The following is a 27,083-nucleotide window of genomic DNA, read 5'->3' as shown; positions in this document are numbered from 1 at the left end:
AGTAACATGACCAAATTTTTGGTACGAAAGCTATTCATAGTCCTTCCATTTAACATTTTAGATGGTATATCAGGATTATCTTCAATTTCATAACATCGTATTGCGTAATGTGTAGTAGGCCCTATAGTTCAAAGCACAAAAATCTTGTAGAGCGGTCGGCAACAAACCTGTAGTATTGTATATCATATTTTTTGTGAGATATTTTGGTAGCAAATGAATATCATAAGACGGTTGCTGGATTTGTGACAGAAAAAAATATATATTTTGTCCCCTTTGATCAGAACGTTTCCCTACTTTGGGAGGTGTTCTTGTGCAGGCGTAAATATAGTGACATTCGACGATCATGCAATTCTTAAACAACCGTAAACATACTGGCATGCGATATGATAAGTTTAAATGTGAATGTACTTTATGAGTCGTCATAAGCGAGAAAGAATCAACAAGCTATTGTTTAACCAAGTGAGTCTATATAGATGTGTGTGTGTGCGTGTGTGTTATCTAATTATTGTTGATGTTAAAATGTTATTTTATTATCATTATTATTTTTGGCGTACCTGCATATCATTATTATGACAGTTAAATGACCTCATGACCTTCCTTAAGGACAAAATGTGTAGCTTGCTCCGAGGTGAATCAATGGACATGGTGTCTGTGTTTATAACTTATACATTTTACCCAGCTTCAACTTCACGGAAGTGTCAGATGGAAACCGAGAGGCACGATGAAATATTCTTAAGCACTTTCTATAGCGACATCCGCTGTGATCGATACAAACTGGAACCAAATGGATTACATGCACGCATCTCAGTCTCGCGTGAGTTGATTAATAGGAATATGCCGTGCATTAACATACAGACGAAGTATCTTCTGTGGCTGCACATTAATCTGATCTGATGGAAGTTTGTTGATTGTGCAAAATAACAGACTAGCCAAAATGTATACTCCATCTATTTATGAATAGCAGACGTTTCTTTTTTTTTGTAATGCAAACGACATACTTATTCAAATTTTGATTGCGTCACTATTATCAATCTATATAGTGTTCAAGTGACATGCAACCAATATGCCTTCAGAAGAAGATATCACACTCACACACACCCACACATCACATACATATATATAATAAGTATGTATGTGTGTGTGCAAACATACATACTGTATAGTATATACATGCGTGCATACAGGTTTAGGTCTGATGTTGCTACTCATCAAGGGCGTAGCCAGGATTGAATCTTAGGGGGGGGGGGGCGGTTAGTATGCGAGGGAGCGAAGCGACCGAGCCCGAGCGAGCGGAGCGAGCGAGGGGGGGGGGGGGGGGGGATGGTGTGGGAGGGGGGTTTCCCCCCTCCCACGGTAAGAACTTTTTGCATTTTGATGTTGTAAATGGTGCAATTTGATGCATGTTTTTGCGCGTTTTATCGACGTGAAACAGTCCCACTTGTTTATGGTAGCAGTTTATTTTGATGTAGATTATTATTGAACAATTTGCCTATAAAAGGGTATAATTTAGATACACTTCTTGTATTAATTCTTTTCACTGAATATCATGAACGCGACTGAACCCGAGCGAGTGGAGCGAGCGAGGGGGGGGGGGAGGGTGTGGGAGGGGGGTGTCCCCCCTCCCACTGTTAGAACTTTTTGGATTTTGATGTTGCAAATGGTGCAATTTGATGCATGTTTTTGCGTATTTTAACGAGTTGAAACAGTGCCACTTGTTTAAGTTTGCAGTATATTTTAGTGTAGATTATTAATTTATTGAACAATTTGCCTATAAAATGATATAATTCAAATAGGTATCCCTACACTTCTTGTATTAATTCTTTTCACTGAATATCATGAACGCGACTGAACCCGAGCGAGCGGAGCGAGCGAGGGGGGAGGGGAGGGTGTGGGAGGGGGGGGGGTGTCCCCCCTCCCACGGTAAGAACTTTTTGCATTTTGATGTTGCAAATGGTGCAATTTGATGCATGTTTTTGCGCGTTTTATCGACGTGAAACAGTCCCACCTGTTTAAGGTATATAGCAGTATATTTTAGTGTAGATTATTATTGAACAATTTGTCTATAAAATGATATAATTAAAATACACTTCTTGTATTAATTCTTTTCACTGAATATCATGAACGCGACTGAACCCGAGCGAGTGGAGCGAGCGAGGGGGGGGGGGGGGGGGAGGGGAGGGTGTGGGAGGGGGGTGTCCCCCCTCCCACGGTGAGAACTTTTTGGATTTTGATGTTGCAAATGGTGCAATTTGATGCTTGTTTTTGCGTATTTTAACGAGTTGAAACAGTGCCACTTGTTTAAGGTTGCAGTATATTTTAGTGTAGATTATTAATTTATTGAACAATTTGCCTATAAAATGATATAATTTAAATACACTTCTTGTATTAATTCTTTTCACTGAATATCATGAACGCGACTGAACCCGAGCGAGTGGAGCGAGCGAGGGGGGGGGGGGGGGGAGGGGAGGGTGTTGGAGGGGGATGTCCCCCCTCCCACGGTGAGAACTTTTTGCATTTTGATATTGCAAATCGTGCAATTTGATACATGTTATTGCGTGTTTTAACGAGTTGAAACAGTCCCACTTGTTTAAGGTTGCAGTATATTTTAGCGTAGATTATTATTGAACAATTTGCCTATAAAATGGTATAATTTAAATACACTAGTCTTCTTGTATTAATTCTTACACTGAATATCATGAACGCTGTCTGTTCAGCAATCAAACAGAAAAAGCATGCACACGAAGGTGTAGATATAGGGGCATATCCCCTGCCACACGAAGGTGATTTTGCGTTTTCAGACCTGAAATTCAGCGATCTGGTGCAAATTTTCGGTACTTTTTCATCGAAGTGTTAAAATCACGGAATTTAGCTCTTATTCCGAATGTGCACCATCTGTGTGTATGTATAAAGTCTAGTGAGGTAGAGCTTAGGGGAAGGGGGATTCCCCCTCCCGCTCGTGGAGCTTTTGCGTTTTTAGAATTGAAATAAAGCGATCTGGGTATAGCCACAGTCTACTTCTATGCATGGCGGGGGGGGGGGGGGGGGGACGAGCAGGGAGAAAGCGTGGGCGAGTGTTATCTCCACCCTTCCCTTCCGATGGAGCTTTTGCCTTTTTAAGGTTGAAATTGTGATATCTCGTATACGCATATTTGATGGAATCAACATTTGGGAAATCACCAAAAAAAAAAAAACCAAAAAAAAAAAAAAAACAGATGGGGGGGGGGCTGAGGGAGGAAAGGGTCGATTAAAAGGGGAAATTCCCCTTATACACGAGGGAACCTTGAGTTTTCGGAATATAAGTGATAAGTCTTGTGCACTCAGAATTATTCATAATAAGTGTATAACTTAGCTAGGGAAAGAGTCACAGAGGGGGAGGGTTTGGGAGGGGGATACCCCCTCCCAAGCACGAGAGATTTTGCATATTTTGAATTGAAATTCAACGATCTGGTGCACACTTTGAGTGAAATATTGAAAAAAAAATATCTTATTTGATGAAAGGTTGCAAAGGAGACCCGCTTCATGTGCATGCATACAGTATACACGCATTTTTTTTTCCGCCTCCCAAATCCCCGGTCCAAATCTTAGGGGGGGGGGGGGGGGCGACCGCCCCCATCGCCCCCCCCCCCCTGGCTTCGCCAGTGCTACTCATATAGAGTTTTGAAACAAAAAAGAAAATGTATTCCAAGGAATTACGACACATTATTGTATTCATAATGCAGAATATTTCTCTTTGCTTAAATCACTATAGCAGATGTTTACCTCCTCAGCGGGTAAAAGAAAATCATTCAGTTTAGTGTTGTTGGTCTTGTAAAATCAAAAGTATCAAAGTATTGACCAAAAAGAGATGGCAACAAACATGGCAAATACAGTCCAGTGCCCTGTATGTCAAGAATGTCAGGTTATGCATACCTGCTCTTTGCGATGAATGAGTGAATCAGAATCTTTTACGTGCATGAGTAGTGTCTCTCACACACACGGGACCCAATTTAATGTTTGTAACGCGGGAGGTGTAATATTCTTGTTAAAAGAAAAAAAAAAATCCGCGAAGCGAGCATCATGTTTCCCTTCATCATTTCAAAAATGTTCGCAGGTAATAGCCCTTAATCTCCTTCAATGACCAAAAAATATAATTATGATACTTCACAACTTCAATAGTATGATAATGATAATAATGAGGTCTTATTTATCGAGGGTAGCCTCTTCAGTGTTGCCACTGCTCTACCAGAGGGCCCTGCCATTATTATTACCCTAGCGTTGCAAGGTACCCGTTTATACACCTGGGTCGAGAGGGACATGGTGGGTAAAAACATCTTGTCGAAGGACGTAAGCACTATGCTATGCGGGAATAGAACTCGGGTCGTATCCACATGCCACAGCGCCAGTACGCCTCACGGGAAAAGCACGTCGAATTTAGCCCTTTCTAATATCAAGGGGACCGACTCCAAACGCCCCTAAATTGGACTTCCATTCTAAGGAAGTTTTATCTGAAAATCCGATTTTGCTCCAAAAACACATGCAAATGAAATATTTACAGCACAGCTACGATTTCTGTGAAGAGAGAAAAAGCAGCGATTACATTGGAAAAAAATATCAAGTTTATAAATTCCGTGTTTGTGCGTTTTCATGACACGTGTACGTCGATGACTACTACTGACTACTATTGCTTCCAAATCGTCGGGTCGATACTGTGTAGAGAGCTATCTTTTCAGGACGGAAGAGCTACAGGACGCGGATTTTAGCGGCGGTACCCATACGCAGGTCAGTTGTGTAAAAAGCAGTCTACGGCTTTGGAAACACTGTAAACGGCTACCCTCGCTGTTAAAACACGCTATATTGCAAGTCTATTCAATATTTACGTTATACTACGCACCAGTAAAAATAAAGACAGTATACATTAAAACCAGCGATGTGTTGTCTGTTCTAAAAAAGCTCTCAATCTCTATTCGACAGCAATGTAAAATCTTAGAAAGAAACTAGACTTGCATAAAAGCATGTAATGCTTAATGCCACCACACGAATCTACAACACAAAAATCTTGTACAGATATACCAAAACGAAGCTAATGTACTATTGCATGTATACAAACTGCATAAACAAAGCTTGCCTGGAATACCGATTTTTTTTTCATTAATGGGTTTTTTTACTTGATAAGTACGTGTTGAATGATTCGCTCGTTATTACGTTCTCAAGAATACGTAATTGTAACACTGAATAATGGCATATCATACAGAAACAACATGTCTATCGCCTTGCAGCACGTGAGAACCACCGCAAATGTACATTCTTGTGTGGATGCATAGCCCATGTTTTATACCGCATGTATTCTTATTGCGTTTTTAACTCACATTAAACAGTGAGTTTAATGTGAGTTAAAATTTGAAGTTTAGTTTGGTTTATTTCTGCATTTTCTTGCGGTAATTTCTCCAAATACAATAACAAATGAAAACAAAGTGATGCAGTGCGGGAAATTAGAGAGCAAAATACGATTTTTTTTTTTTCTGGGCATTTTCGTGTTTATGTGGAATAGTGCCTTTGATCACTGTCATCCTATATCAAGTCAAAAGGTTATTATTTCATTACCTCATAATTCACCTTCAGCTTTGCACGCTAATTTTCACTGATATTTCCCCCCTTTTACAGGCCCTGTTTATCCTTGGGAGCAGTGATTACAAAAATGTTAATGATATCACATTTGGTGTATAAGTGTAGGTCAGTTGTGTCACAAAACATACTACCATGTAACAACTGTAAACGGTTTAGTCTGGAAATATTTTTATTATAACTATTGTTCACATTTTGTATGTTTAACAATACTTAACATCGGTGATATCGGTTCAAATTTTTACATTGGATGCTTCTATCCCTAACTCACATTAATTTTTAGATCTATTTTGAAGCACTAATGCCGGATTTTTGTTTCATCTGCAAGTGGTAAATCATGCCTTTAACATGAATTCGAGAAGAATAGATTCTGTCCTGCTCACCCAGATTTGTATTGGGTTACATGTATAACAGCAATAATAACATATTGAAGATGATGTCGTTTATATTGGTTAAAGCTGTATTTTATCTCTAGGAACGTATTTTTTTTTCTATATGATTATACAGAGCGATCAGATAATCTTGATGACACTATCACCCTGGAGCTCTTTCGCAAATATGTATGCTTGATCTTGACTTGATTGTGTTCTTATTGAGGCATATTTTTTTTTTCAAATAAAAATTAAAACGTACACATTTTGATACAGAGTAAAATGAGCGTTACGACAATCACATAGCATAGCATAGATCAATTGATTTAAAACACATCATTTCATAATCCTAAAAAAGAGGGGTGTGATACTGCAATAAAGTTACAATTGACAAGATGAGAAATGCATATCTTCATTATAAGCTATTGCTTGTTCTTGATGAGGACTCATGAACGCAAATGACATAAACAATATATCAAAACTCTAAACATATCAAAACATACAGACAGCTGAGGAAAAAGGGGAATATAAAAAAGGGACTCAATAGAAGTGAGAACGTGAGTGAAGTGCATGTTACTCTTGGTCCGTGCAACGTGTAATGATTTCACGTGTGTTTGTGTGAGTGTAATTTGTGCATGAGTGCACGTGGGTTTGCTTGTGTGTTTATGTGCCTGAAGTATAAGAATCAAAATGTGTGTTGTGTTTCACATCTCCCTGTTGTAAACACTGATTAAAGACAGAAGTGTTTGCGGTAATTGATATGTCCTTGATGAATGTATAGTATACCTGTACATTCAGTGATAATTTACGATAATACAGAGTACTGAAATAATCTGTAGTTATAATGATAAATTATTATTTTTCACAAAAAGAAAATTTCTCAAGTTTTACAACGGATAAGAACTTAGAATCAATAATTGTACTACAATGTATCTAAATTGAATAGATTTGAAAAGTCGTTTTTACCACAGATCCAGCAAAGTAACATCATAGCTCCAAGGAGAACCACGCGATTGTGTGGGTATTTCCATACATGAATGCTTATACAATTTGTTATCTAGTTGGAAAATGCCCATAAAGATGATATATTATGATAAATGATCTATTACTGTAGTGATAATGACAGTACGTATTGTGTATTAATGAGTTCGATAGTAATGGTGTTAATTGCAACAATAATTCATGCTGGAGGGAACATAATATAGTCCCACAGTGTCTTTACAATGTGTTCACATAGTCGACTACTAGTATGCGAAAACGCTCGAATCTAACAGTAAAGGTGATTTCACATAGTTGTGAGGGTTTTTTTTTTCATAGTGTTCACATAGTATGTTCTGTTCACACTGTGACTTGATGATCCACAATGTGTTCACAATGTTAACGCTTGACTCTATATAACAGTGTGAAAAGACATCACACCGTGTTCACAATGTGTTCACACAGTGAATCACACTGTGTTTCACTTCATGTTTCACACTGGGAACCTGTGTTCTATCAGCAGGGATGACGCTAATTATCATATAATGAGATCAAACATTAATGCACTAGAGTGGTCGTGGCTGAAAGAGATCTCTCACAAGCAGAAAAGAAGGAGAAAACAATTAAAACAATAGCAATTGGTTTTGACCGAGAGCGAGTCTATGGAAGTATGGAAGTGAAATAATTGATGACTCTGTTGATATTGCAAATGTTTTTAATTCTTTTTTTTTCAAAAATAGGTGAAACGCGTGCTTACGGTATTCCGGCTACAGAACAGAATTTTACTGAATTTTTAGGTCAGTGTAACCCCAATTCTATTCTTTTTAACTCCAACAAATATTATCGACATTGAATCCTCTTTAACACACAAACGTAGTTCCGGTTATGATGATATAGATAATTGTATCCTTAAAGGTGTCATATCATCAGTTGCAGATCCCTTGGCTCACATTTTCAATCTGTCAATTTCTAATGGTATGTTTCCTGATGAAATGAATTTGGCTAAATTAATTCCAATATTTAAGAAATGTAATAATCTGGATGTCAGCAATTATCGTCCAATCTCTTTATCATCTTCATTGTCGAAAGTTTTAGAAAAAAAAATTTACACCAGAATTATCAATTTTTCTTATGTGCACAAAATATTCACAAATTGCCAACTTGGTTTTCGAGAAAAACATAGTACCATCCACGCAGTTCTTCATTTGTGACCGTGCATCACAAAACGAACAAAGAGTCGCACGCACTGATTTTATGTGAGAGCGGAAAATAGGTGAAATAGGTCAACCTAGCCAATCTTGACTTTTTCATATTTTCTGAAAGAGCAAGTCTTCTTCTACATCATACTTAAGTTTGGGATCATAAAACGAAAATAAAATTGGGTTATCAGCAGCTTTTCCGGAACACTTTTTAGTGGAATAGTGTGATTAGGTGTTTCTCAAAGAGTCTTTTCATTTTTTAAGTCCATGCTCATCACTTTCAATTCCAATAACTTTAGAAGGGATAATTCTACTGCTTTGAAAGTTGGCATTTATTATCAACAGAATGTGTTAATAAGGCATGCACAATTTCAGCTTAATCTGTTAATCCCTTCATTGTTGTTGCTCTGGCGGTAATCATCCAGCTATTTGTTCCATTCATCGCACAGCTAGCGCGGCTTGGTAAAGATTAAACGCTTGAATAGGCCCTGTTCTTCAGAGCCTCTTTTCTCAGTTCACACTTATCGAGGGTGTGTTCATTCTTTCCAATATTTAGATAGGTAAGGAGAGTCCATTTGGATTGAGTTATATATCATTTTCAAGCTTAGAGTCTGTTTTTTCAGAATCTGACCTTAACTAAAAATCCATGTCTGGTGACTTTTTGTTCATTTTGTGGTGCAGGGTCACATTTTATTGATAAAGTTGTTAATGCAACTGATAACCATTCTCATTTCATTAGTACATTCATGGACTTCTCCAAGGCCTTCGATACAATTAATCATAACATTTTACTACATAAGTTATCGCACTATGGAATACGCGGGAAGGCCTTGGAGTGGTTCAAGAGTTATTTAGCTATTAAACAGAAAAAATTTTGTTTCAATTAAAGATAATAATTCAGTTATAAGAGATGTTAAGTGTGGCGTTCCACAGGGAAGTCTTCTATTAGGGCCGCTGTTATTCATAATTTATATCAATGATTTTTCCTCTGTTTCAGAGTTACTTTCTTTTATACACTTTGCTGATGATACCAGTGTTTTCTTGCTCATAACGATATCGATTAACGATATCGATTATATTATACTAAGCAGTTACAATTTTATAAGCATGATATGCAAAATACATGGAAAGTTTTAAAGCAAGCAATGAATATATCAAATAACAAGTCGAATATTACTAAAATTAGATCTGATGATAAAATTCATGAAGATCCTCATTATATTTGTAATATTCTCAATAATCACTTTTCTTCCATTGGGGAAAATCTTGCAAGCAAAATTCCATCTTCAAATAAACATTTTTCTGAATTTTTAGTTCCACCAAATTTAAACTCAATGTTTTTTAGTCCAACATATAGTCAGGAGATAATCAATATTGTTTCTGATTTTCGTTCCAAAAAAAGTGCTGGACACGATGACATCAGTAATTTTCTGCTGAAGGGGGTAATATCTTCAAGTGCGGATCCTTTATCTCATATATTCAATTTATCTCTTTTTTATGGTATTGTTCCTGAAAGTATGAAAATAGCAAAAGTCATCCCTTTGTTTAAAAAAGGTGACAAATTAGATGTTAATAATTATAGACCAATTTCTTTGTTATGTACATTGTCCAAAATTCTTGAAAAAATTGTTTACAAAAGAACTCTTACTTTTTTGAAATTCAATAATATACTCTCAAATACTCAGTTTGGTTTTAGAGAAAAACATAGCACCTCACATGCATTATTGAGATTTGTTGAAAAAGTAGCACATGCTATCGACAAATCTTCACATCTCATAGGTTTGTTCCTGGACTTCTCCAAGGCCTTTGACACCATTAATCATGATATTTTACTTAATAAACTGCAACATTACGGAGTCCGTGGGAAGGTCTTGGAGTGGTTCAGGAGCTACCTCTTGAACAGGAAGCAATATGTCTCTTTAAATGGTTGCAATTCACAAATGTTAAATGTTAAATGTGGGGTCCCACAGGGAAGTTTATTAGGTCCGCTTCTGTTTCTTATTTATATGAATGATTTCTGTAAATCATCAGATATTCTTTCTTTCATTCTCTTTGCGGATGATTCAAATTTGTTTTTTTCGCATAATAATCCTTTTACCCTAGTAAAGACATTAAATTTTGAATTAGAAAAAGTTGCTCAATGGATAAAAGCTAATAAATTATCTCTCAATCTTCAAAAAACAAAATATATGCTTTTCAGCAACTCCATTGAGGCACTACCTGCTGATATTATTTTTGATGGCACACCACTGGAAAATGTTTCTTATATCAAATTTCTGGGAATAACAGTTGATAATAAGCTTTCATGGAAATTTCATATTGATAGTATATGTAAGATTATTTCTCGAAACATCGGTATAATCAACAAGATTAAATTTTGTCTTCCTTTGTCGTCCCTGCTTACATTATATTCATCCCTCATATTGCCTTATTTAAATTACGGTATTCTTGTATGGGGAAATACATATCAAACTCTTTTGGATAAATTACTTCTGCTACAAAAGAAGTCACTGCGTATTATATGTCACACTGCATATTTGTCTCATACTGATCCGTTATTTTTTGAAAATAAAATATTTAAAATTAAAGATTTGTATTTGTTTAATTTAGGACAATTTATGTATAATTACAATAAAAACAATCTTCCATATATATTTGAATCAATGTTGTCAAAAAATCAATCTGTTCATAATTATCCTACAAGGCAATCCAACGAATTTCATTTATCATTTTTTAGGACTTTGCTGGCTCAGCAAACCTTCATCTACGAGGGGCCTAAGTATTGGAACTCACTTCCCAACGACATAATAACAGCACAAACTTTGAATTCTTTTAAGAACAAATTAAAATTCTTTCTGTTGAAATCTTATGATATACAACCAAATCAGTTTCGGTTTCATTCTCTCAATCAAGTCGTTTGTTTGTTTGTTTGTTTGTTTTTTTTACAAGTATTAAGATATCACACAGAAATCATCTTTTAAGGAAAACAATCTGTCTAACATAAGTTTACCTCAGATATTTATTTTATTGTACCAGTAACAGTGAGTCTATTCTCTTTCTCTTTTTTTCTTATATCCGTTCCTATGCATTCATACCGGCATATGCACCCAATCAATCGCAATTTCAAACCAGGGAGCGTTGTATTGTTTTGTTATTGCATTTTAATCATGAAGTACAGTATGCTTGTGTCCACGATGGCGCGTGTTGTACCATAGTCTCATTTCCCCCTTTTTTGTTCTTTTTTTTTCTTCTTCTTTTTTTCCCCTTCCTAAGTTAATTTCATGTCAGTTGACATTGGTTTCTTTGACTTTGTGTACGTATTTTTTGAGGGTCCCATACCCTACAAGCTTTGCTTTTTAAGTGGGACCCTCCATTTCCATTCTAATCTTTGTATTAGGTATATACCTTAGAAACGAAATTCTGTTGTTACTCGTGACCACTTGTACGTTTTCTTTGAAATTGTTATAAATTTGTTCTGTAAATGTATTGTATATATTTTTTTCTGTTTATTCAATGGAAATGGAAATAAAAATTGAATTGAATTGAATTGAATTGAATTGAATGTTCTTGTTCAACAAGTTTATACGGAATTGAAAAAAGTGACCAACTGGGTCAGAGCTAACAAGTTATCATTGAATGTTCAAAAAACAAAATATATGCTTTTCAGCAATACTGTAGATTCTTTGAATTCAGATATAGTTCTGAATGATTGTGATTTAGAAAGTGTGTCATATTTTAAATTTCTTGGTATTTTTGTAGATAATAAACTTTCTTGGAAAATACATATTGATCATATTTGCAAAATTATTTCTCGCAATATTGGTGTTATGAACAGACTGAAATTCTATATTCATGAAAAGACCTTACTAGTGTTATACTCCTCTTTGATACTTCCTTACCTTAATTATGGAATTTTAGCTTGTGGCAATACTCATCAGACGCTGCTGAATAGAGTGTTATTACTGCAAAAGAAAGCCCTCCGTATCATTTCTAATTCTCCTAGCGTTCACATACAAATGCATTGTTTGACTGTTATAAGCTATTAAAAATCAACGAATTATTTTTATGTAATTTAGGTCAATTTATGCATATGTATGATAACAGTTTACTCCCACCTATCTTTCGTTCTATGTTCCAAAAAAGATCAATCATTCCATAATTACCCCACCCGACGCTCTAACGAGTTTCATTTACCACTTCTTCGAACGATTCTAGCAAAGAATACACTTATTTACACTGGACCAAATTATTGGATTTCCCTGAATCATGATTTAAAATCTGCTCCTTCTATATACTCATTTAAAAGGAGATTAAAATCTTTTCTTTTACAATCTTATAATGACGACTCTCAGAATCAGATTAGTTTATAGGCTTACTTTGTTACTCGTCTGCAATATCTGCATTGCCGTTCTCTTTATTATTGTTACTATTGCTTAAGCCTTGACCATAAGATCTTCTTTAACCTATACTTCGCAGTTGAAGGGTTTGTTCTATATTCTTTTCTTCTTCTTCTTTTTCTTCTTCTCTTTCTTCCTCAAATCTCCGAGGATGTTGTCTCTGTTGCATATTCCTGTCTATTTTGTTACCTCTTCATCACGCTATAGCCTTGTTTCCTCTTGTGTCGTCTAGTCAGTTTTTTCCCTACAAGTAGTCTTGTTGCTGTTACAGTCCTGTTTTATGCTCATTACTCTGTTTGTTTTTGTTTTATGTATAACTGTTTGTTCGTCTGTCTCTTAGTGGGCTGCAAAACGTTTTTGTGACAAACTGTTTGTGCCGATTTGTTGTTGTTTTCAATTCAATTTTTGCATCGGGCTTTTAATACAAGAGGGGCCCCACACTCTACAAGCTCTGTCTTTTTAGTGGGTCCCTCCGTTTTTTTTTCACACAGTGCATACATTGACACCTATTTTATTTCGTAATTCTCGCTTTCGAGAATTCATGTGAGATAATAATAATAGGAGAAAGGAGTAGGGAACAATAGGAGTGGTTAGTAACTCTCTTTAAATAATCTTCAGATTGAGATGAAACTGGATTGAAAATCTCGATCTAACAGATTCAGAAGCCGACGTTTTTCTCAATCTAATTTGGGACTGGGCCGTCTCCACAGGGGTTGTAGATGGATTTCCAATCTAAAGAACATGGGGCACAGAATCACACTGAACTGTGCATTTTATAGAATCAATTGACTGTTAATGTTTCTATTATTAACAGGTCAATTCATTTTAGCACCCTCCTTTGCATTTAAGTATCCATGTGCCTTTTTTATTGCCTGAGTTCTTCGAATTTCACCCTGAATGTGATAATTGAGATGAGTACATTGACGCCTAGAGTTTCAATTTTTCAAATCAATTTCAACTCAATAGTTTAGTCATTTCCATCAAAGAAAAAAACATGATTTAAAGCGGTACAATTAGTTGTCAATTTTGACTTTCATTCATCTGATAAGGAAAGTTCATCGAACACAATATCAGTATATGCACGAATGATATTATAACAAGAAAAAAAAAAACAAGAAACAATGCACACTTTTCATGGTAACCGAAAAAAAAAGTAAACATAACGACGGAAAAGAGTGTACCACTAAAAAGCCAGGACGTGGCACACTGGAGGGAAACAACAGCAGTACCAATATACCAATAGAATATATTCATATCAAATGCATCAATATACCATTGTACATTTATTTATAGATAGAATTAATCATATAGTTAAAATCATCGGTAGAATTAATCACATACTATATGTAACAAGTTGTGCGCATTCTGGTAAGATTTGTTTCCTCTCGTTCGCCTACAGATAAGTCGAGTCCCTGGCCAATGATTTCAGAACGCTGATCATTCCCCAACATCAAAAGAAACAACAATGTCAACAGAAATGCCAACATCAATGTCTTCGGCGAAGTCTACATCAGACAATGGGCCTCCTCAACCTAATGGTGGGGTCACATTCCTTTCAATAGCCTGCGTGCTGCTGGTCGTGGTGGTAACTGGATTGGCCCTTTACTGGTAAAATCCGCTTTTGTTTGATCTTAAACAACAACAAACAGAGGGCTTGTGCAACAAAGCCCCTCCCATCCACACACACATACATACACATACAAACACACGACACTCAGGTACACCCTCAGTCAAACTATCCACCTGTCACGGTACGCCATGCAACTAATACACAGCCCATCATCAACATGTATGTAGTTACTTAAGAATAATATATATCTATATATTATTTTACAGACGATGGGATTAACAACTGCAGTCATTTGTGTCACGTTTCTATAATGAATACTTTTGCATAAATTTGTATACATGTACGTATATATGCCATAAATGTAATAAGCGTGACATTTATTATACATTGTTATCGACAATATTTTCAATAGCATTAACATGTTCTGTACTCAGTATGTTACAATAATAGATCCTAATTGAGGCCTAGGGCCGAGAGATCAAATAAAATGAAGATAAAAAGAAGAAAACACGTCTCGTTTTATTATTCATATATTTATTTATTCATTATTATTTATATTTTATATAGATGTATATAGATGTATAGTTATATATATATATATATATATATATATTCATGCAAACACCTATACCAAGAGGGTTTAACAGATGGAGTTCCAGCTGGTTGTAATTGATCGAACAGTTGCTAGATTTCTATTGCTGTACAAAATAATTTTATCATCAGGTGCACTTTGCGCATGTGACGATCAGGGTTCGATCCCACCGTCTTACTATCTGCAGATTCTATTTGAACGTTATCAAAGTCTTGGCTATATTTTGCTAGTTTGTTTTCTTAAATGAAATGAAATCTCATTTGATGATAAAGCATATAAAACAGAAAACAATCCCGTCCAGAAATAGGTGCAAAGTGCAAATCAGAGATGTATCATTTTAAACGTGTTTTTTAACTGTCTTGGAAAGCGGTTTATCACGTTTACACATAATTCCTTGATAATAATTCCTTCCTCTTGATAATTGGTCGGTTTTACACTAGGTCATCCAGACTTATAACATTCTTGAATAGTGAGAGCAACCTTTAGTTCATATCATCAACGTCTTCATTCATTGTGGTTGACTTGAAAAGGTGGATAAGAAAACGAAAAAGACAACGACAACGGCGTCAACCAGGAAGACCTGCCCCTCAATCACTCCCTGAAGTACGTTACCGAAGAGATGGCTCCGATTCCGTCAACGGCGAAGTAGTCAATGGTAAGCACGAAGTGTTTACTTATATATATATATATATATATATATATATATATATATATATATGTTTTATTTTCATTTCAAAGCAATATACATTGGTAATACATTATTATTATTATTATTATCATCATTATTGTTACAAAGGTCAATATGATGGTATATTCTTGTAACATATATTGTAGTGTTACATGATCAGTAGGTATACATCTTATTTCATTAAAGGGGAAATCCAGTAAAAATATTTTGTCTGATAAAAAAAGTACGAGTTCAACGGTAAAATTTTGATCAAAATCGGATGAAAAAAAAAACGAAGTTATGACATTTCGAAGTTTCGCCATTTTTTATAGGAAACAGTTCTTGAACGGTCAATATGAATATGCAAATGGGAAAGTGACATTGTCATCCCCATTCACAACTTGCCATATTAATTATAGTTTGTACATAAAATTTTGAAATTTCCAGTTTTTCATTCAAATGCATCATGTTAAAGACTTCATTGACAGAAACATTGAATTCTCGTCATTTTTTGTACACGTTCAGTGGAAAATTGTGAGGAAATGACGTGCTCAGCTCACTCATTTGCATATTCATATCCACTGTACAAGAACTGTTTTGCAGAAATTAGCAAAACGTCAAAATGTCATAACTTCCTTATTTTTTATCCATTTTCAGTCAATCTTTTGTCGTTGAACTCGTGAAATGTTATTCTTTTTTTATCAGACTAACTTATTTTTGGACTGGATTTCCCCTTTAAGGACTTGATGGAAATGAAAATTGAGGGGCTGCTGAAATACGTATATTGATATATACATATGTGTAGATATGTATAAGTTATGTATAATTATCAATCTATATCTATACATTCATATATGCACTTATACATGTGTATGATGTTATATATATATATATATATATATATATATATATATATATACATATAATATATGTATTGCATCTCTGTGCAATGTGTTGTGTAAACGAAATATCTGTCGATAAGACTCGGGACCTCTGACAAAGGCTGTTTGCCTATGTGGACATAATGAGTTGCCACGAGTGCAATATTACACGACTTTGCACGACGTGAGCAATATGAAGTACTCTAAGGTGAAACGTGTAAGTGAATAGAGCGTCTCATCTTTCATCTAATGTGAAATCTTGTTTCACTTCATGAATGAGGAACATTCACTATTTGTTGTCTATGTAATAGTCAAATACAAAAACTAGATTCTTATGGCAAGGTGAATGGGAAACTGCAGACTGGTGAAGAATACCGTTCCGAAAACAGAGTTCATGAAACAGAGCTCTGTATTATTCAACTTTGTGACACAACTCCATGACTCCATGACACAACTTGGATGACCATTCCTTTTGACGTCTCGGTCAGAAGTTGTGGCAGCTCTGACCATTTTTTTTTTGGGTCGAATAGATACATGTAAAGTGTGGCTGTGGGGAAGCAGAAGAAGATGAATTGATTTTGTGTAAATTATGTGTTTTGAAATGTTTATTTGCTATTGCATTGTTGTTTGAAATTAAAATTGAAATAACATAAAATGAAATTGAATGAAATGAAACGGAGAATGAGGAGGGAGAAGGGAGGAATTGAGAAAATAGAAGGTAGAGCGGACGTAGAAGAACGTCAAAGAAAAACAAGCTATTCATTTCATTTCATTTCATTTCCAACCAAAATGCAATTGCATTAAAACAGTTGAAAATACATAATGACACTAAAAGTAAAACAATGCAATCAGGAAAAATACTGCAAACTGAAATAAAGCAAGGTAATCAATCAAGTGATAAAGAAATCAAGGAAAGGAAGAACAAACAGAAAGAAAGACAATGACAACGACAAAAAAAAAAGAGAGAAGAAAAAATGAGAGGCTTTTGAAAAGCGTGCAAAAAACTCACACAATTTAATGAATTCCATGAAAGTGAGCCTTTATCAAAGACCTGGGCCCCGTTTTATCCAAAAAAAAAAAAGTAATCGATTATAAATTTCCTTACTACACAAGCTGCCATATACCGAGACTTACAATAGAAATCAACTATACAATCAATTATAACTCTTCATAAAACAGGGCAATAATGAAGCAATGCCACACATACCTTTAAGGAAAGGGAAAGACTTTTGCTCATAACTTCACAGCACGAAATTTGTTCCAGTCATAAACAAACCTGATTATAATAGGTCTTTTCTCTCTTGTTATCAGAACTCATCATAGATGAGAATGAAAAAAAAAAACCAAAACAGTCAGTGATGTACTCTACCACTATGCTGTCACTTCTATATGCAGAAATACGCAATGAATAACACTCTTCGTTGTCTATGGAAGGCTTAACCCCAAACACTACATATGAGAAAAAATATGTGTACACATAGTATTAGTTACCACAAAACGGAAAGATTACCTCTCAAAACCTTCATAATGAACTGAAATGGTACACGTATTACCAGTCCATGAATATTTTTCTGAGTGTTTTTTTAAGAAGGGTTTCCTTTTCTGGAGTTAGTTTTTGCAAACTTAATCATGTGTTAATGACTCATTAGCTATATCCACTTGATCCTCGATGATAAGGGCAATATTTATCCTCTGTGGTAGTCACCAATTAAAGACGGATTGTTTAACAGCTTCTCGAGAACAATGATAACAAACAAAAGATACCCATTAAAATGCAATTAAGGCACATTCTACATCAAATTACGCACTTTCAATGCACATAATAGGCCTATACATGACAAATTTTCTAAGGTAAGTCACTCCGTCATCAAAGAGGGATAAGCTGTTCTACCCATGTTTCACAGAGCGTCATATGTTATTTATACTTGCATTGTATTTTTTGTTTGTTGCCAAAGTTGACGTTGCAATAGAGTCTGCGGAGATTTTGCTCTCGTCACCGAAACAGTCCCCCGTGACAGATTATGGTCTCGTCAAGGAGGAGGAACGCCAGGAAAAGATTGAGGAAGACTACCAATACGGAGGGGACACGATAAACGACGACGAACTGATGCTGGAAAATTCGGACGGTGATCTAGAGAATATGACTCCCCCTCCCATTCCCGTCGCTGTGTTTGTCGAGCACGTCAAGGAAATGAAGAAAGACAGCAACTCATTCGAAGACGAGTGGTCGGTGCGTGTACATCTCACGCCTATAGTTTGATCTCTCACGCACAAGGCAACAAACTATGTTTGTATGTATATGTGTATGTGTGAGTCATTGGATGTTAGTTTGAATACTGGCATGACTGAGCAAACGAATTTCAGTGAGTTTCAAACTGACGAGACAGATATGCCTAGTGTCCATGACACAATTCCTACAGAAGGAAGAATACCACAAAAGATTGATCTTCTTAACTCAATGTGCAATGATCCATCCATGTATGATAAAGCACTGCCTTTAGATTTTTATTCGAAGCTTTACACTTATGTACTTAATGTGTTTTATTTTATTTCTTTTACACCAGGACACATTTAATATGAAAATATTTATCGTTAACAACAAACAATGAACTAAATCAATATCAATCAAACCAAACGCATAATCAGTGAATGGAATATACTTGTATTTGCCGGAAAACACCCCACTCCCCCTTCCCCCCCCCCAAAAAAAAGAATATAAAAACAAGGTTTAGAAACAGAAAGCTGCTAATTCTGACACAAATTGCCATTCTACTTTTTTTTATAGTTTTTACCTTGAAGAAGGACATATAATCTTTGTGAAGACTTGAGGGTTAAAAGTGCAAGCACAGTGGGGTTTTTTTTTTCATCCAAAATTTTCTTTCATCGTTTAATATATTTACGTCAGTTATAGATACTCGGTGATTATGTCGGGCATATGACTGTTGATTTATTTTCTTTCAATGGTTTCAAGTGTTTTGCCACCTTCTGATTTATAAATATATATATTGTTAAATTTTGTATATGCGGCACTGTATCACCAGTACGTGCTACTTTGCAAAGGAAAGAGTTGTGATAAATTGATGATTAGGTATTGTGAATGGTTGTGAATATAATTCTATTCAAAGTGTTTAGTAAAAGGTTGACTGCATTCTCTTCCCGTGTCCCCTTTTGCCTTCAGAATCTGTCTGATAACTCGCATAAAACTCAACGCTGTGCCAAAATAGAGGCCAATGTCAAGAAGAATCGATATAAAAACATCTTGCCATGTAAGTACATAACTGGGTCTAAACTTCAAAGGAACTTCTTCAAGAATCTTTGAAAAGGGTTGAAGGGAAAACTATAACTTTTCATGTTGCTGATACTCGATCACGGCTTCACTTCGTAATATGAAATAATACTTTGAGATTATGTGACTAAGCCGACGATCGAAATTACCTAGGAATCCACTTGGTGTCTAGAACGGTGCAGGGTCTTATGTGCTTAATAGATCTAGTATAATATCTTTCTACTCAGAGTATAATAATCACGGAATTTATTTGATTTATTGAGTGTCGAATGTCGTAACTTGATGTGAAAAACATCAATACTTTTGGCAATATAACAATGCATACCGTAAATGATTTTTTTTGGATGATTTCCTAACTGTTTGTTGTCTTAATTGCTAAATCCCGCGAAAGAATCCCAGAGTTCGTTGTATTAGCGAAAAGTGATATATCTCACTTTCGATTGCCCTTTTTAGCATTAGGTGCTGTCTGCGAGAGAGTATTAAGAACAATGTTTTTATCTTCTATTTCTCGTTTTGCCATTAAACAGACGACCATTCTCGAGTTGTTCTCGAACTCATCGACGGTATTCCAAATAGTGACTATATCAACGCAAATCACATCCCGGTGAGTATAATATCCTTTTTAATAGTCACGCGAGTATTATTTATATCATCATTATTATCATACGATGTAATAAGTAGTAGTAGTAGTAGTAGTAGTAGTAGTAGAAGTAGTAATAGAAATACTATTCATTTGAAATTTCAACAGACAAACTACACGGATAAAGTCATATTACATGATATAAAAAATTTGGTGATTCTAAGCGCATACCGCTGGTTGCAAGGCGAGGAAAAGGCCCGAGACCTTCGCCCCGACCAGTGTATGCACCCAGAATCCGCTATATCAATGTAAGAAATTACAAACAATATCAATGAAATAAGCTATAACATAAAACATACGGTTCAAATACAATAAATACAAATGCAAATAGGCGCTTAAGTACAATCAACAGCTTTGAAGTCAGCTACGTTCATTTTTCAGCCAGTTCACAATTAAGAATGGCATACGAACTGCAAAAACAAGATATTTCAGAATATTAATCAAAAATATTATGGTAGATGTCATCTTACTTCAGACTGTAAGCAAAACGGAAATATCAATGTTTGCATATTATTTCATACATTACAACAACAATCATTTCTTTTTAAAGCGTACATCACTATTCTCAATGGAACAATGTGCCCGACACTTGCTCAGACAAGTAGAAGTAATGTAGTTCCAAACATTTTCCCTTTTCTAGTGCTAGTAATGATCGACTTGAATTAGGAGTTCAACGTATATGTAAGTGACACTCCCGTTTTGGTGTAATTTTACATACATGTTCAACGTATATGTAAGTGACACTTCCGTTTTGGTGTAATTTTACATACATTTTCACACGCGCACACACATGGAAACATGCTCGCATCTAACGAGACTCTATAAACATGGTAAAAAACCTAGGGGTATAGTGCAGCTGTATTTATGGGTTATCCGGCCATCATCTCAGACGGAAAATGAAACAAACAAAGCAGAACACACGGCAAAACGAATATATCACATGATAGTATGTCAATTTTGATCATAGAATGTTTCAAAAAAATGTATGCTGTGACTGAAACCAAGATTCTGCTAGGACTTCATCTGTCAATCACTGCTAAAGTAAAGGATAAACAAAAGATATTTGAATACACTTTCCCCGACCAGGCATAATTCAATGCATATTTTCCTGCAATGCATTATGCTTATCATATAAGTAACATGGAAATATGCAAATCAAGCTCAGTCCAGGGAAAATGCAGTCCAATGTTTTTTGTTAATCATATTCATACTTAAACAGTAATCGACAGATAATGTCACTGGCAGAATCTTTGTTTGGAAGGTACTTTTATTATTTTTTTTTGTGGGTGTATCCAAGCAATCCGAAGAAAAGTATAAACACGCACTTAGATATTCATTTGGCCACATTATGCGATGTTGAGGGTATCCTGAATCAATACCACAAAGTCAACACGAACTACATACTTCCTTTAAGCATTATATAGCTATTATGGTATCGTCCATGTGTAATATGTATTCAAAGTGTGTGTTTCTGTGGTTTGGTTTCCACCTAGGGCTTTTCACAAGGCTGCTCGTACATCGCGTCACAAGGTAGGTCACGTGATAGTGTTCCCTTTTTAAACTCTGTGCCTCTTTGTTACCATGATCTTCGTAAGTAGGATGCCACTGTTAATCGCAATGACTGTGGTTCCCACAACAACCACTTATATTTCTGACAGCTGATTGGTTGCTTCTTGGCTATAGAAACTAGAGTTCTTCCGGAAACAGGCAATTATGGCTGCTTTTGAACGTAATATTATACTCAATTTCAGTTTATCCTACAAATGATCAATGATTTGATTGCGTGATTAACGCCTACCATACTTTTAATGAATATAGCATGAAATATCAATGTATATTTTACGGAATATATCGTCTGTTGAGAATGAGAAGGGCTTTAAGTCTTCTCCAACACTATGGGTTTTGTGGTCACTTAACGCCCTTATCATTCTCAACCGACGATATATAGCTTATAGCCATAGTTTTTATAATAAGTATTCTAAAAAAACCAGCACATACGATTATGCTATCAACTTGTAAAGTCTTTGGTCAAATATCTTGTCATGATGAAGTTGGCTATAATGAATTTCACTATATATCTTATATCGAAAAATATTACATGGAACTGGTTACATTTACGACATAAAGTTTGCCGGTATGAGACATAAACATTAAATTTGTTTATCCAGATACATTGCCAATTGAAGGATCTGTTATAAATTAAATGATCTGGAGGCCTTTGATATATCTCTAACCGAAACGATGGAATGTGACCAAATGTGTCTAAAAAAAGAATATGAGTCTTTCATTGTAGTTAACATGAGATACTACACTTGCAGCGAATAAGGACAAAAATGATCAAACAAGGAAACATCATCGAACCACTCATTGTTTAATGGTAAAATGATCACTGACTTAACACGTGGCAGATAGCAGCATTGGCAACGATGTGTTGTCAATCAAGGACCGCGATGGACATGCATGGTGAATTGATAGTGACATTCATTCTGATTTTCATATCAGTACTTTGTTTCTGCTTTTCATCAAAAGAAACTATGTCACCACAGCTGTGTTACCATTTACTTTCAACAAAGTTGTGTCTGAAAACAACAGTTATACAATACAATGATTTTTCCTTTCAGCCATGAAGAGATCAAAAGGTACATCCAACATTACTTTCAGCAACTGTATTCATCACTCGGAATCATTACCATCGTGACCAGGGTCTCTTCATACATACTTATCTCGAGTTTTGTTTGTGTTCTTGGATGTACTTCTCATGTTGTCTTCAGGTCCAAACGTGGCGTCTGCCAGTGATTTCTGGAGAATGGTTTGGCAGGAAAAAATCGACACCATTGTCATGGTGACCAATCTGGTGGAAAAGGGCAAGGTAAACCGAATAGTGACGTATGATATACGTGCTTACAGATACTTTTAAGGTTCGGACCAAATGACATTATTGGCTGAATCGAAAATCGAATATTTTCTTAATTCTGTACTGTGTATACATACATACATACATTCATACATACATACATACATATTCCTCTATAATATACAACTTTATCACACGCTTTTATCACATATCTGCATACTGATATTTTAGGTGATATTACGAAAAAGAATCTTGATTTATGTATGGAATTGTGTTTGAAGAAAAATAAAACAAACAAACAGACATTTATGTTTTGATATATATAGAGCAATACAAGGTTACTGCCTACTGTTTTTCCTTCTAGCCCCCCTTTCTATTAACGTTTTGCTTGTCTTTTTTTAAAGCTTGTTTTATGCATAACTGTTACCTATACGATGACTTCAACTAACAGACCAAATGCGAGCAGTACTGGCCTGGCTGCGAAAGCTCAGTGGTATACGACACTATCACTGTGTTCTGTGATGGGGAAAATCACGGAGTGTATGATGTCAGACGAGCTTTCACCATCGAAAAGGTGAGAGGTAACGAGCTGTTTATGTCTGGATCATCGAATTATATATTTTGCCTGTTTGCGTGAACTTTGAGACTACCAAAGTGACTGTTGATTCGCAAACCTCTCGGAAATCATCAGAGATCAAAGCATCACAGATGGTAGATCAATGGTTTTGCTTAGGATTTTATGCAATGTAGGTAAGAGTAACAATAGATACGAAATAGTGGCAGTCCATTTCCTGTCACTGAGATCAGTGACATTAACAACATGAGACATGGTAGAATAAGATACAAAGGTAGAATAAGATACACGTCATAATAAATCATGTATACACGTACGACTACGTGGATTCGATTAAATTAGTGTTGGCCTATTTTATCAAATCATTTGTCTAATCGCAGCCACTTACATCATATGAACATTAATAGTATATTCTAATCTGGTTATGTTTGCTAATCTCCTCGGTTGTTTTGTTTGTGTGTGTATGTGTGTGTCTGTTCAGTGCTGTTAACCCTCCTCCTCTCCTCACCTCCTTCCACCCCCGGCCCCGCCCCGCCCCGCCCTCTCAACAACCCATCCAACCATACAGAGAGGAGAGTTCCGGAGGGTCGATCATTTCCACTTTGTTAAATGGCCGGACAAGGGTGTGCCCCGCAATGCGTCTGTCGTCCTTAAATTCATCGAACAGGTGAAACTGTCACGTGAGGGAAAGACCACGCCCCTTTTGGTACATTGCAGGTAATATGACAAGCGACTGTGAAAGGGCGAACTCTTACCCTATAAGTCAGAAGCTTGTATCGTATGTTGCGTGAAGATATACAAAAAGTTGGGAATTTAAAGGGAACTTCCATCCTGACATTGTATTGCTTTGTATAACAGAAAAAACAGAGAAGTTGATCAGTAACAATATGGTATCTGTTAAAGTTTGAAGAGTATGACAACTTGGCTATTCCGTTTTTACAACACTCCATTATTATTTTTTTTTGTACATACAATTTAGCTTATTTCTATTTTTCTCAAATATTTGGGCACACACAAAACTCATCCGCTGAGGATGACATGCAAAAATGATTTCTCTTATCATATGCCAAGAACAGGTCTGAGGAATTTTTTTTTTCTCTCAATAAAAAATGAAAATGTGTGATCTTTTGTGTACAAAGCAATGAAGAGCTTTCGTACTCTCTAAACTTTCGTACTCTCTCATACTCTAAACTTTCGTACTTTCGAACTCTAAACTTTCGTACTCTCTCATAACTTTTTGTGTGTGTCCTATGTTTCCCCAAGTTTTCACCAAATTCTCCTATTTTTCTGTTTAAGATAAAGTGATATTATAACAGGATGGAATTTCCATCTGAAGAAAAGATGAGAACTATAGGGGAGCATTATCAGTGGCATCGGATTGAGATTGTTTGTCTGGCAGTAACTGCTAAAATACCTTTGATGTTTATCTGGCATCTTGTGTGGGATTTTGATTTTTGTTGCATTGTGCAATAATTATCAAAATGTGAGCTGTCAAAAAGAATGAGCCGATTGAATAATAGGAAACTACGTTCAGTCACCTTATCGAATATTCAAAAGACAGGCAAGACCCGAACTTTCTAAGGGATGGTAAAGTTTTGCTTGAGATGGTGCTTCATGAATTCAGCTTTTTGTGCGATAATGAGCAACCTCTTGTGAAATATGAAAAAGCATGCAATTCTAAAAGGAATTAAAGTTTGTTTAATGAAAATTGATCTTGAAATGGCTGAGATATCTTAAAACAAGGAGGTCCTAATAAAAGTGAAACCCATCTTTTATCAGGACCACTTTGTTTTACTTTGTTTTTGGATATCTCAGCCATTTTCATCAAATAAAACTTTGAACTCCTCTTAGAATTGTACGCTCTTTAAATGGTTTCTAACTATCTCTCAAAAAGTTGACATCTGAATCCCCCATCTAAACCAAAACTATACTATCTATATAATCTGAGATTTGTCTCAGTTGTCTTTCATACTGTTCCCGGCCCACGAATATCCCAAACTCCTATACACGTGATAGATGTCGTTATATAGATGTCCATTAGTTCCTTTGGGCTATGGTTTAGATCTGCAAGATGGTTTGCTGACGTCTAACTTTCAGAGTATTGTCGGAGATATACATCTAAAAGTGGATTTTGTGCATTATCAACAGGAGTGCTTGCATTTTGCTATAGTAGAAATAATATTGATCTCGTTATTCTGGATATGTACTTACACAATCACGATTTTTTTTTTGTATCCCATAAGTTTAATCGCAAGGACAATCTGGAAATTGGCTTGACATTAATTTTGAATTTTCATCAATAAAATGATATAAAAAGTTGAAATTGATGACTTTTTGAGCCTCTATCTTGTTTGAAACCTGCAGTGCTGGGGGTCGGGAGAACCGGAGTGGTGGTCACCCTGCACAATGAGATGGAGAGAGCGGACCTGACCGGTGTCGTAGACATCTTCAACTACGTGAGGCAGATGAGGCAGTGCCGTCCACAGATGGTCCAGACACCGGTTGGTTTGACCACTCCCCTCATCAACCTGCAGACACTTTCATTCATTCATTCATTCATTCATTCATTCATTCATTCATTCATTCATTCATTCAATCAATCATTCATTCATTTTTTCCATTTCCAACAGAAACATCTGAACATATAAATATTTCACAAAAAAATGAATGCAAAAATTACATCACAATACATAATAAAAGATAAGTCTACAGAATATTTTCAGTATACGGAAATGCTGGAAATGGGAGGAGTGCTAAATTTATCTATACTATTAAGTGTTTCTCTTTCATGTCTTTGTTATCGACCACCATTCCAGACATTTACAAATGCCGTCTGGATTGAAATCCAAAACAACTCACTTTCACCGAGAGTAGATTAAGAACTTGATGATGAAATATGACACGGTTTTATTGGAAGGATTTTTTTTTTCGCATGAATTTTACCAAAATATCGTGAGACTTGGGCGTGATGACTCATCCATTTCACATCATAACATGTCATCATGAGGACGAAATTAGTATACTTTTATACTTTATCCTTGATCTCAACCCAGTATGTGTCCCTTCAAATTCCCCCCACCGCTAGATACACCACAGATCTCCCAATTCTTCTCTTTAAAGGGATCGTACAGTTTTGGTTGAGACCTAATTTCAGGTTTCTAACATTTTTTTTGGTGAGATAATGAGAAACCTCTTATGAAATATGAAAGAGCATATAATTCTATGAGGAATTCAACATTTATTTGATAAAAATTGGTTTTGAAATGGCTGAGATATCCAAAAAAAGAGTGATTATAATAAAGTGTGGGACCCACACTTTACTACAATCGCCTTGTTTTACTTTGTTTTTGGATGTTTCAGTCATTCCAAACCCAATTTTCATCAAATAAACTTTGAATTCCTTTTAAAATGGTATGCTCTGTACTATATCATTAGTGTTTTCTTGGTATCTCGCAAAAAGTTAAAAGCCCAAT

The 27,083-nt window shown here is 35.6% G+C and overlaps 1 protein-coding gene across 1 annotated transcript in view; it reads left to right on the top strand.

Annotated features, from left to right (window-relative positions):
- Positions 1-27,083, top strand: part of LOC139715754 (receptor-type tyrosine-protein phosphatase epsilon-like) — a 49,106-nt gene that overhangs the window by 9,427 nt on the left and 12,596 nt on the right. The window contains exons 2-11 of the mRNA XM_071627304.1: positions 13,946-14,154; positions 15,239-15,363; positions 18,212-18,486; positions 19,435-19,522; positions 20,070-20,146; positions 21,676-21,712; positions 22,954-23,051; positions 23,488-23,610; positions 24,179-24,326; positions 25,975-26,111. Coding sequence (XP_071483405.1) covers positions 14,012-14,154; positions 15,239-15,363; positions 18,212-18,486; positions 19,435-19,522; positions 20,070-20,146; positions 21,676-21,712; positions 22,954-23,051; positions 23,488-23,610; positions 24,179-24,326; positions 25,975-26,111 — 1,251 coding nt within the window. The 5' untranslated portion in view covers positions 13,946-14,011. The remainder of the gene's footprint in view (positions 1-13,945; positions 14,155-15,238; positions 15,364-18,211; positions 18,487-19,434; positions 19,523-20,069; positions 20,147-21,675; positions 21,713-22,953; positions 23,052-23,487; positions 23,611-24,178; positions 24,327-25,974; positions 26,112-27,083) is intronic.

The sequence above is a fragment of the Diadema antillarum genome, unplaced genomic scaffold, assembly GCF_040938485.1.
Source record: "Diadema antillarum isolate AM-2024a unplaced genomic scaffold, OU_Dant_1.0 scf00000054, whole genome shotgun sequence".
NCBI classification, from domain to species: Eukaryota; Metazoa; Echinodermata; class Echinoidea; order Diadematoida; family Diadematidae; genus Diadema; species Diadema antillarum.
Note: the sequence above shows the minus strand (reverse complement) of the source record. Positions and strands in the feature narration are given on the sequence as shown.